Source organism: Saccopteryx bilineata, chromosome 12 (genome assembly GCF_036850765.1).
Source record: "Saccopteryx bilineata isolate mSacBil1 chromosome 12, mSacBil1_pri_phased_curated, whole genome shotgun sequence".
NCBI lineage: Eukaryota > Metazoa > Chordata > Mammalia > Chiroptera > Emballonuridae > Saccopteryx > Saccopteryx bilineata.
The window spans coordinates 43,744,805-43,757,108 of record NC_089501.1 but is presented as its reverse complement, the minus strand read 5'-3'; the positions used below and the strand labels follow the sequence as shown (position 1 = coordinate 43,757,108).

The 12,304-nt window shown below is 44.0% G+C and overlaps 1 protein-coding gene across 1 annotated transcript in view; it reads left to right on the top strand.

The window, feature by feature from the left end:
* LRP11 (LDL receptor related protein 11) overlaps positions 1 to 11,092 on the top strand; it is a 34,220-nt gene extending 23,128 nt beyond the window's left edge. Inside the window, exons 5-7 of the mRNA XM_066248043.1 lie at positions 530 to 736; positions 5,793 to 5,885; positions 10,680 to 11,092. Coding sequence (XP_066104140.1) covers positions 530 to 736; positions 5,793 to 5,885; positions 10,680 to 10,834 — 455 coding nt within the window. The 3' untranslated portion in view covers positions 10,835 to 11,092. The remainder of the gene's footprint in view (positions 1 to 529; positions 737 to 5,792; positions 5,886 to 10,679) is intronic.
* The last annotated feature ends 1,212 nt before the right edge of the window (positions 11,093 to 12,304 follow it).

Below are 12,304 nucleotides of genomic sequence, written 5' to 3'. Positions count from 1 at the left end.
CTAACGCTCATTACAAATGCCAAATAGTCTACATTGCTTACATTTTTAAGAAATTGTCTTCAGCTTTCCAAGAGATTCTTCACCATCCTAAACATGCTCTATAATATATGCTTTATTAAAAACTGAAGTGACTCAGCATTTTGTTTTGATAAATGGTTTAGGTAATGCCAGCCATCACAGGGTGTGGCTAAGACATTGGGAAGGCAGCCTTGTGTCATTCCCATAAGCACACAGCACAGGAAAGATCAGCTGCAGAAAGTTAGGGATGTGCTGGTTTGAAGGGTGGAGAATTGCACAGCCTTAGGTTTAAAAGTTTTGTCTTTGTCAATTTGTGACATTTAGAAAGTTAATTTTTGGAAGAAGGGTGATTACTCATTTGACAAGAGAGAGGTGTTCATGGGGCTTGGGCATGTCTTAAATGGATAGGTCATCACTCCCAAATACCCATAGCTTCACATCTGCTGCAGAGTTAGTGGTTTTAACGTTCAGAAAAGAAACTCAACAACCAACCAGCTCTCCCACACTTCAGTGAGCCTGGACAGGAAGACGGTGACTGGCACGGCCAGTGCCCAGCCTGGGACCACAGGGCCGACCGGAGAGGCAGCCGGGGGTTCCTTGCTGGAAGAGTCGCAGAAAGCCACTGCCACAGACCAGCCACCCACGTTGTCAGACACGGAGCAGAGCAACCATTCCACCTTTTGGGGACCAAAGATTCAAATTGATCCTGTGATGCCAGGTAAGGACTTATGAGACAGGTTGTCCCCAAAGAGCCTCATTTTCTATGACACTTGGCTCAAAATTAAGGTTATATTTGAAGAGTGTGAAGGAAATATCTTAAAAGAAAGAAGAGAGTTAAAATGAATCTAGCCTAAAGAAAAAAAGGACACGTGACATTTGCACTGATTATTTATAGTAAGAAACACCCACCAAATACATGCATACTTTCATATCTAGATACACACTCCAGAGGTATCAATACATTTATCTGTAAATAACTGAGATTAGAAAGTTTTAACGCCTATATTAAGGAGACTAATGCCTTAGGTGTTAAATTTTAGGTTATTATTACTTTTTATTGATATTTTGAGAGAGAAAGGAAAGGGGAAGAGAGAGAGACAGGATCATTGATCCGTTCCTGTAAGTATCCTGACCAGGGATTGAATCAACAAACCCTGTGCTTTGGGACGATGCTCTAACCAACTGAGCCATCCAGCCAGGGCAATTTTAGGTTATTTTGAGATGAAGTAGTATAACCCCTATGTGTTCATATAAATCCTCTTCACAGTAAGCAAGTGAATGTAAAGAAATTACGTCGTATTTAAATGGTCGCATGTGCTAGTAGTTCAGTGTTATGCCTCTAATTTAACTAAATCTATAATTTTTATTTTTTATAATTTTTTATTGATTGATGTTAGAGAGAGGAAGGGAGAGGAGGAGGGAGAGAGAGAGGGATAGAGAGATAGGGAGGGAGAGAGAAAAGGAGAAAGAGGGAGGGAGGGACAGACAGCATTCACTTGTTTTCCCACTTAGTTGTACAATTGTTGGTTGCTTCCCATATGTGCCCTGACTAGGGATCGAACCCATAACCTTGTTTCTGGATGACACTAACCAACAGAGCTAACTGGCCAGGCCATAATCTGTAATTTTTAATTTTTAAAATAAGGCTAGTAAGATTTTAAATGCATTCATACTGCTGAAGCATTACAGGCTCACATCATTTTAAATTTCTGTTTTACACATTTACATATATTTGCATGATTGTATGACATACAAGACAGAAATGTAGATGACCACATTTATGTATGCTTTTGTGAGTATCTTTCCGATACTCAAACTCTGTATATATTAAAACTGAAATAATTTGTCACTATTTTAATAGCTTTATAAATATTTGTGTTCATTGCAGAAGATACAGAAGATGCAAATAATAAAAAAGGAAATGACTTGAGATATGACCCTTTATTGAAAACAAATTTAATATTTTGGTATATTTGCTTCCGATATTTTGTGTATCTACTTTGTAGATTTTAAGTGCTTCCATACATATACATTTGCGAAAATTCCATACAGGACCTTTTATTGACAATTTAAATTAAGGGCACTTCAGATACTTGCTTTGGTCAATTCCTTGTTGATACTGCCACCTAATGGAGGAATCAGTCACTCCAGCCCTTCCTTGGGATTATACTCCGTGAAGACAGCCACCTAAGAAACGAGTCAGGGAGACCAGGTGTTGTTGGCAGGAGGGATGAAGAGCTGATGGAGAGCCGAGTCTTCAGAGGTCAGAGTGGATGAACTCTTGCTACATCGCTGTGGTAGGGAGGCCTATGTAAGCATGAATGAACTCCCTGAAGGCACAGTGGAGACCAAAGGCCAGGTCTTCTTGATTAGGTTCCAGTCTCGGCTCTGCCTTTAGAACCTTGATAAATAAATTGTTTCATATCTCTAGACCTCAGTTTCCTCATTAGTTAATAAGGGATTTCAGCCAAATAACCATAGGCCTCCTCCAGCACTGAGAGTCTGTTTCAGGGACGCTATGTAGCCTGATGTTCAGACAGCGCTCCGTCAGCCTTAATCAGTGCTAGATATTGCTCAGTCATTCTGTCACCAGAAAGGGACTGGGACTGAGGCAGGTCTGCCCCAGCACTGTCTAGAATGTGTTCTGGACTTCTTGCAGGAAAGATTTCACAACACAAGTCCTGGTGATTTTGAGAGTACATTAATTAAAACTGGGGACAGTGAACAATGGAAAGGGTTAAGATAGGAGAGGAAGTCACAGCGACAGGAGTGAGCCTAGACTGGGCTGCCTAGACTCAGGAGAGGAAGTGGCAGTAACAGACGGGAGCCACACTGGGCTGCATGGACTCAGGAGATGAAGTTACAGAGGCAAAAGGAGGGCACTTGGAGACAGGTTCAGGACGTTAGCCGGGGCGAGCTGCCCACTGCTCTCTGGTTGCAGGTCTCGTGGGACCGTTAGAACTCAGGAGAAGGAAAGCAGAAGTGCGTGCCTGAGGAGAAGGGGCACAGGTGTGCTCAAGAGGGAGGCGTACTCTGGGTTCTTTGTCTTAAGGGTTTTTATCTGTTTTCTAAAGGCAGGAGTTTTAGGAGAGGTCTTGGGAGGGTCTTAACAGAATATTCAACAGCTTTCCAGATGTGTCCTTTAACATGCTGATGCATCAGAATGAGCGCATTGGGGGTGTTTGGGATCACTGCCTGGACAGCTTCACTGCTTTACTTTTATCCTGGATTTGTCTGGCTCTAGTCGGGGTTTTGTCATTTATTCCCTTGACTGCAGGTGCTCTGGGGTTTGGCTGGCACTGATGCCATCAGCTAGGTCCCTGTTATCTCTTGTTACTCACTCTGGTTGGGGAGGAGAAGTGTAAACCATCTGCTCCTCTTGGTTAAGGAAGATAAGATCTTGAGATTTATTAGCAGGCTGTTAATTGCTTGTCCTTGTTTAACTGTTTGTCTCAGTTTCCCTCATTCCACTTGCCAAGAAATTTCCTAGCTCCTTACCAGCCTCCTCAGTTCCAGTGCCAGCTCCTGGGGAGTGAGGACTCGGCTTCAGAACCATCTTGAAAATAATACTCCCAGCTGCCTCTACCAGTGTGTGGGAGTTGCCGCCCAATCTGAAATATATTTGCAATCTCTGGTTTTCATATTAAGTCTTTGGCTTGGGCTATGAAGATGTAAGGGAGTTTCAGAGATGCAGAGAGATTAGATACCCAGTTATTTAATATATACATATATATATATACATACACACACACACACATATATATATTTCCTCATTATTAAAGTAATATGTATTCGCTATAGAATATTTGGAGAATGTAGAAAAAATTTAAATCATCTAGCAAAATTCACTTAACATTTTGTTACATTTTCTTCTGCTTTTATTTATATACCTATGTGCACACATTTATTTACTTTTAACAAAACTGGGATATTGTTTTAACAAAACTTTTATTTTTTTACTTATGAGCATTTATTTTAAAAATTTATTGATTTTAGAGAGAAAAAGTAAGGGAGAGAGGAAGAGAAAAGACAGAGAGTGAGAGAGAAATTGGCTTTGTTCCATTTATTTATGCATTCATTGGTTGATTCTTGCCCTGACCGGGGATCGGACCCACACCTTGGTGTATTGGGATGATGCTCTAACCAACTGAGCTACCCAGAAAGGGCTACTTATGAGCATTTTTGTGTGTTATTAAATATCCATCAAAAACACAGTGTTTGAAAATCCAGGGTAAAGGAAGTGGGAAGGGAAGAACAGAACTTTGAAAATGTTAGAAAGGGCCCTCACAGCGTGTGGCTTTTGTTTAGACAGTGACCGCCTCCCCTGTGCCCCTCTGATATCCCTAAGACAAGACCACCAGAAGAGAATCCCGGCTTACCATTTCATGTGAGCTGACATGATGTTATACTTAGCATGACATAAATAGATTCAAAAATACAATATTATTCAAGACCTATGCCCAAGTTTTACAAGGATCATTAGCTAGTACAATAAATATGGACAAGTTGAATTTTTTGCTCCCTCTCCTCCCCCCCCCCCCCGCCCCTGCAACATGTTTTGAGGATTAAAAAAAACTTAATTCATTTTAGACATGCTGAAGAGATACTAAGATTCATGCTAGTAAGTTTAGGACAGGAAGTAATAGTTTTTCATCTATCACATTGGCAAAGGTGAAAGGTGTGATACCTGATGCTTATAGGAATGCAGAAAAGCAAGTCGCAGGCACTTTGGGTGGGAATAACTTTACAACTTTCTATTATCTAGTTGATTTGTGGTCCTTAGTAAATGCATGTATATTTCTTGGTACAAAGTACCAAGTAAGCTTATTATATACACCTTTAAATAGTCTTATTTCAGTTGCAGGTGTCAGAAATGAACATTTCTGTTGATGCCATATGAATGAAGAAACTTTAAATATATATATATATTTGTTTTTTCCATAAAGTTTTTCATGTCAGCAGATCATTTCTAACTCATAAACATTAAGTATCATATTTCCCAAAAGTCGCACTAGAAATCACACCACAGCATGAGGGTAATTTTACTGACTCATTGATTATTAGGTTGTCAATATAGTAAGTACACGGATGCTATAAATGACTAGAGAGGAAGTAATAGAATGGTACGGCCATTGCTCATAGAACCTGGGATAAGAATTCTCAGATTTTATCTTTCTTAATGTTTCCTCTCACTAGTTGAACAGGATAGAATGGTTAGACAATTAACAACATGTCAGGAAATCAGAAGTGCTGGTTTCCACCAACAAGCAGTTAGATACACCTGAATTTAAACCCAGCTTGGGGCCTGTGTATTGCTTGAATGACCCTGTACAAGTGGTGACCCTGTCGGAGTCTAAGCAGAAAAAGTGGAGCAGGGTCAAGGCGAGAAAGTGCTGTAGCGTGTCTGTGTGCCTTTTGTTCATTTTCTATGAAGAGGCCCTTTCTGGACTCTTTGTCCTTTTCATTGTATGAGTTCAGAAACTACCCATGACTCTTCCTTCTCCTTCCTTCCCTGGGGCAGGGGTGGATGTCCTGGCATGATGTGCCTGTTCCCCTGTCCAGTGGTTTTGTACTAACCACACCTTCTGCTTTATTAAGCTGGTCACGTTCGTTATCTAGTGTGTTCGTATCAAACATAGGCCTATGTTTACTAGAGAAATAAATCTAGTAAGTCCTTTCTTTAAGTCCAGCCTAAAAAAACAAATAAGGCTGTATTTTCATGTCTGTTTAAGTTTCTGACAGCCCTCGATACATGTTCTACTTATTTTCCACAGATAGTGGCTCCTCAGAGAAGAACAGAGAAGAGGAAAATTATATTTTTGAGTCTAACAGCGGTCAAGGAGGGGAACACCCAGAGCCAGAAATCGGTAAATGTATACCATAGAAACTCATTGCAGAATCATGTAAGCTGTAGTTGATGATTCTAGATGAAGCTTCCAGAGTTCACAATGAGGCAGAGACGTGTGGATCAGGGCTGTATTCTCACTTCCTACCAAGCCCCAGCCTTGGGTTCTCACGCTAGCCACCTTACCTCTTTGGACCTCAGCTTCCTCTCTTACACGTTGACTGGGCTAGGTGATCCCTGGAGTCCCTTCCAGGTGGAACATTCTGTGAAAAGTGTAACTTTGTGGTGCAGTGGTTAAGAGCATGGGCTCTGGAGTCAGATGCCTAGGTTCGGTCCCTTGCTCCACCACTGAACTCTGTGACCTTGGGCAGGTTATCTTATCTCTCAGGGTCTCAGTTTCCTCATTGTAAGATGGGATAACTATACCTGCCCCACAGCGTTGCTGGGAAGGCTCAGTGGGACAGTTAATATAAAGCCTTTAGCGCAGTGCTTGGCTCATACAATGAGCCATATTAAGAGGCCTATTATGATTGACTTATTTATGATACAATAAGAGTACAGGTCTTAGAGTACCCAGTTCTCGCTCTGGACGTTCTAGAGACAAAGACAGAAGACAGCAGGAACAGGGAAACTGTAGTGGGTAGAGGGAATATTTAGTACGTGGAAGAAAAGTATCATACGGTAATTCCACAATTTTGGTTGTTTTTATCTAGAAAGAAAACAGTTTCTACCTAGTCCTATGGAAATTCAGGTTTTAGTCCCAAATCCCACAAACTAGTGAAAATTTAGGAGAATAAAATATGATTCTTTAACTTAAGAATCTAAATTGGCTGCCAGGGCACACAGGAGAAGCATCCATTTGCTTCTCCACCCCTCTGCCGCGCTTTCCTCTCTGTCTCTCTCTTCCCCTCCCGCAGCCAAGGCTCCATTGGAGCAAAGATGGCCTGGGCGCTGGGGATGGCTCTGTGGCCTCTGCCTCAGGCACTAGAGTGGCTCTGGTCGCAATATGGCGACATCCAGGATGGGCAGAGCATCGCCCCCTGGTGGGCAGAGCTTCGCCCTGGTGGGCGTGCCGGGTGGATCCCGGTCGGGCGCATGCGGGTGTCTGTCTGACTGTCTCTCCCTGTTTCCAGCTTCAGAAAAATGAAAAAAAAAAAAAGAATCTAAATTAGAAAGATTTTCTTTTTACCTTAGAGCGTTCTTTGTAGCATCTGGGCAGTATTAAAACATAATTTTTAAACAACACATGGCTGAAATATCCCAGATATTCGACTCCTAGACGCTGCCCGGTCTGCTGTCCTCCTGGACTCACCCTGTCCCAAGAGACTTGAATCAGAAGAGCCACTCCCAGTCATATGAGCAGAATACCCAGTTCACCCCCATAGCTGCTTTCTGAGAAAACTAGCTTGATGCGGTTTAAAGGGGGTTAGGAAAATCCTAACTTAAATCTCAAATTACCCAAACTAAAAACATTGAAGAAGTACTTAAAAGTTGAGAATAATTTTCAGTATTCTAGCCAGCACTTGATGGGAGATCCCGTCTTCCTTGTCATCAAAGCAGTGAACAGGAATCAGATTTGCTCATACCTGACTCAGCAAACAGAAACTTCCCCTAAGGCAGTGGTCCCCAACCTTTTTTGGGCCATGGACCAGTTTAACGTCAGAAAATATATTCACGGACTGGCCTTTAGGGTGGGACAGATTCAAGCGTCAAGAATGAGTCTTAGACGGATGTAACAGAGGGAATCTGGTCATTTTTTAAAAATAAAACATCGTTCAGACTTAAATATAAATAAAACGGAAATAATGTAAGTTATTTATTCTTTCTCTGCAGACCGGTACCAAATGACCCACGGACCAGTACTGGTCCACGGCCCAGGGGTTGGGGACCACTGCCCTAAGGCACGTCTGTTTCATTGTTACGCAGCCTAAACATTGGTGCTCACTGTGGAGTCACACACATTGAGAAGGGCAGCCTTGAATCCTTTTCCTGCCCTGACCAAGCGGAGGTTGGCCCGGTCTCTCTTTTGCCCCATTCCTCTGTAACGTTTCCAGCCTCCGTGGCCAGTAGAGGAAGATGCAGGGGGAACGGATACCTTCTTGGCTCTTAGCTACTATTTCAGAACTGCCCTCCTCAGGGTGACCATCGGAACACTCCAGAGGCCAAAGCCCGAACTGCTGGCCTGGAGAAATTCTGGTGATTCTTGAGTCCTCTGGAGGGGCTCGTGTGTGCAGACGGAGAGTCAGCTCTCTGGTCACGTCCTGGACTCGAGGTGTATCACAGGCTTTGTTCTTCACAGTTCTCTATGGGAGTATCAGCCTTACCCAAAACTTTGTTTGGTACCCACCAGTCACTAACACAACTTCCACATCCCCTCCTCCTGCGCCCAGACACTCTTCTTCAGGACTTGACGGACAGACTCTTCTTCAGGACGTGAACCTACAAATACACCTGTGGTTGAAATGGCAGTAGCATGTACTTGGCTGTAGGACTTGTTGTCTTGAAGAGGAGGCCACTCTACCTGGAACCAGTGTTAAGCCCAGAAAAGTCAAAGTCATTGGGAGGGAACTTCCTCAGCTAGTACCCCCAAACACAAACCCTGTCTGTCTGCACTCACCCCCTCCTCTCCGCAGTGTGAAAGGAGAGCTGTCCCCTCCCCCAGGATCTGTCCCCGCCCCCCTAACGTTCTCCGGGACATTTCTCTAGCATTGTTTCACCCTCTTGTGCTTCCAGTCTGTTTCTCTGCTGGCTCCTCCCCCACAGCGGCAGGCACATTTAGGTTCCGCTCAGTCCAGTGCTGTCCCTCAGCCTTCAGTCTCCCTGTAAGTGGACTCCAGTTGCTGAGTCCAGCGGCATTCCCCAGCCTTCACCTCACTCCACCTCTCCATAGCGTCTGATTCCACCGAGCACGTTTCTCTTGAAATAGCCTCTTCCTTCTGCTTCCATGACTCCCTTCTCTCTTGGTTGTCCTGCCATGTCTGACCTGTTTCTTTCTTTTTGGTTCTCTGCTGTTCTTTGTCCCCTTAAATGTGGGTGTTTCTTCAGGCCTTGCTCCTGGCCTCCCTGTCCCCTTTATCTCTGGCTCTCTCACCTATTTTCCTGACTGATGCTAAAGGCGCCCACATATTTAGGCCCAAATAACCCGTGAGCCTAACAGAAGATTCCACCTGGATCACCTCTAGGAATCTCAGTTTGAAAATGTCAAAAACATAAACTTATCTCCCTTGCCGACCCCCCAAGCCCCCATCATACATCCAGATCACTCAAGCAAAAGTCCACTGAACCAGCTACGTGGACCACACCCGTATACCTGTACTACTTATTGCATTTTTACACAAAATGTCTATCTACCCAGACTTAAGGTCCCTAAGAAACCACCTCTTTTACCTTGTGAGCAGTACTGGACCATAGTGGTTCTGGAGCTGGTGTCTGGGGCTGTGTCCCAGCCCTACCTACCATTCAGACTTACACGAGTCACCTTTAGTTCCCTCATTTGTAACACGGGGGTAATAATTCTACCGACTCACCGGCGGCCGTGAGAATGACATGATTGAGGCGACAGCACCAGGACAGACTGTGCTGGCACTGGTCGGCACTAGCTTGTTGTCTTTGATTACCAGCACTTAGCTCAGTGCCAGGCACCCAGCTGTTGATTAATGCAGAAGGAATGAATAAATGAATGAAAGAAAATGTTATAGAATCGGCTGATGCAATGGAGACTTCTGCTTCTCTGGTTCTACCAGTTGGCAAGATCCTTGCTGCTAAAAATAGCTCCACCTTCTGTCTCATCTGCAAGGCTGGGCTGACTAGGGTAGGTCAGACTGAAAACAGAGCCTCCTGAGCTCGGTGACACTGATCTGGTTTCTGCAGGTTGGACTTGGCTAGATTCCACGTGTGAGTGTTATCGTAAATGGTCTTTCTCCGTCTGACTTACCTCACTTCGGAAAGAAGCCATAGAGAGCTAAGGCACGGTATAGTGAATGTAGGCAATAATACTGTGCTGTAGTGGTGTAATGTGATGAACACTGCTTCACTGGCAATCATAGTGCAATATGTAAATGTAGCAAAGGAACAGGCTGTGTTCCTTACGTTTATAAAATGTGCCGTAATAAATTTTTCAGGTTGTTTTTTTTTTAAGGAGACAGATCCAGGGCACCCCGCTCCCCCCCAAAGGCTGCTTCTAGTCTGGTGTATAGACAGCCCCCCAGGAGAGCCTTCCAGAGGAGAATTCAGGAGACACCCCACCCCAACTACTATTAGCCAAAATTACACCAGCATATTTTGGAGGTAGTTTTCAACAATGGTTCTACTGGCTGAAAGTAGGTTCTCTGGAGTTAGAGGGAAATAAAAAATTTAAAGCCCGAACCAGAACAAGAAATCAGAAGTTGGTCCACACTTATTTTAAGAGAGAATGATCATGGGTAAGTCCATAAATGTAACCTAGGATTACAATGAAAAAATTTCCTATGGTCACAGTGTCTTTACAGTTGTCTATTTACAGAGTATCTATCACAGTAATCTGACTGCAACATTTGTACCCACTAATGCCATCAAGTTTTGTAGGAACCTGGTAGAGAATTGGGTTTTAAAGAAATCTGGATTAAAACCTAGACCTGCCATTCATGAGCTCTGTGCTCTTTGGCCTGTGACTTAATCTCCAGGCACCTCAGTGAATCTGCAGAATGGGGGTCCTACAGGTAGCTACTTCAGGGAGTTCCTCAGATGAGATGAACTGGCGCATGCACAGCGCTTCTCCGGGGCAAACCGTAGCTGCTGCTGTGTTAATCCTGCCCTCCCCACTTCCACCCGTCCACAGGCGCAGTGCTGCCCCTGACGCTGGGCTTGGCCATCACCACGTTGCTGCTCTTCATGGTGGTTTGCCGACTACGCCTGGTGAAACAGAAACTGAAGAAAGCTCGTCCCGTCACATCTGAGGAGTCCGACTACCTCATCAATGGGATGTACCTATAAGTGTAACTTAAGGAGCTGGGACAGGGACATACTTTACTTGTAATTTACACATATATTGGGTTTTGGATACCTATAACGTGTTTTTAACTGGGTTAGGAAAAATACAGAAAACCCGTAAGGTTCTACAAGCTCCAAAGCTTTGTTCTTATTTATAGTAGAAGGATTTTCCCTGGGAAATATGTGAAGTACTTTGAAATTTAGAGGAGTCCCTATGGTTGAAGACTTTTACAAATCTAATTCTGATTTCTGTAAGCTGTCCCCGAAAATGGAAAGTTGTCGTTAGCCAAGGCAGAAACTAGTATCTCCAGAGGTGGCCTTAGAATGCGGTGTTAATAACCCTTTCCTTTTCAGAAGCAGCCATGGCCCCTGGCCAGCCTGCGCCACTTCGTGCTCAGCGCCCCCTCGCTCTGTGGCCTCCTGCTCCTCAGTCACCTTCCATAGCTCTCCTTCCCTTCTCCCCTTCCAAGCCCGTTTCTGAGACTGGATCCCACGTGAGCTTGTACGTTCAGTGAGATGGGACCTATGGCAGGCGGATCTAAAGGACAAACTTGTGAACAGGTCAGTGCTCTCGGGGAAGTGAATGTGCTCCCTTCCGTGCCTCTGATACCCTGTCGGCGCTGCCTCGCTAGGCAGCCCTCTGGGAGAAGTCTCAGACGGAGTTCCAGCGAGCTCCAGCCCAGGCAGGAAGTGGCGGCCTCGGCGTTCAGGGTGGAGGCGGAGAAGCTGGCAGGTCAGAGACTCTGGCAGCAGCTCCGCTCAGGGCAGAGCGAGCAAGGGGGCCTGTAAATACTTCATGAACCCACTCTGCATTGCCCACGGCGGCTCCTGTCAGTCACCGGTTTTCAACAGCAGTCTGTGTTGCTGGTGGAGAAAATGCACTGAGATGGAGAAGCAGAACATCGAGTGGCTTTCTGAGTGCTGCTTTTGTAAAAATGTCACATTTATGTACCAGCAGGTTCTTTCATCCAGTGGAAGCTGTTTCCCGTTATTTATTTAATGCTATAAAATGTTATAATGTGCAGCCAGCTAATGCCAAGCTTACGTATTCCTAGAGCATAAAGCATTTTTGTACAAATTCATCTTTACAGAAAACTGGCATCTAGCTTAGCATCTCTTCTAATTTGTAGGATTCTAAAGGCAAATTATTCCCATCATCACCTAATGCCGGAATTATACATTTTCTAAAAATGATTCTTCTAAGTGATTCGAATATATAGTGTGGTGCCTGTCCACACATAATGTCCCATTTACATAATATGTGTTTATTTTAACCGTGACAAATCTTTTAAAATTCTTGAGAACAGTCTAGACACATTATGTTCAGACTGACCCTGAGACAGGATGTTCCTTTAGCAAAGCGCTTAATTTGGGTTGACAGTATAACCAAATACACTGACAAATGAAAAGTTAGTTCTAGAAAAATGGAATTTGGTTGTTTTGTTTCCTGAAAACTTCAAGCATTTTGTTGAA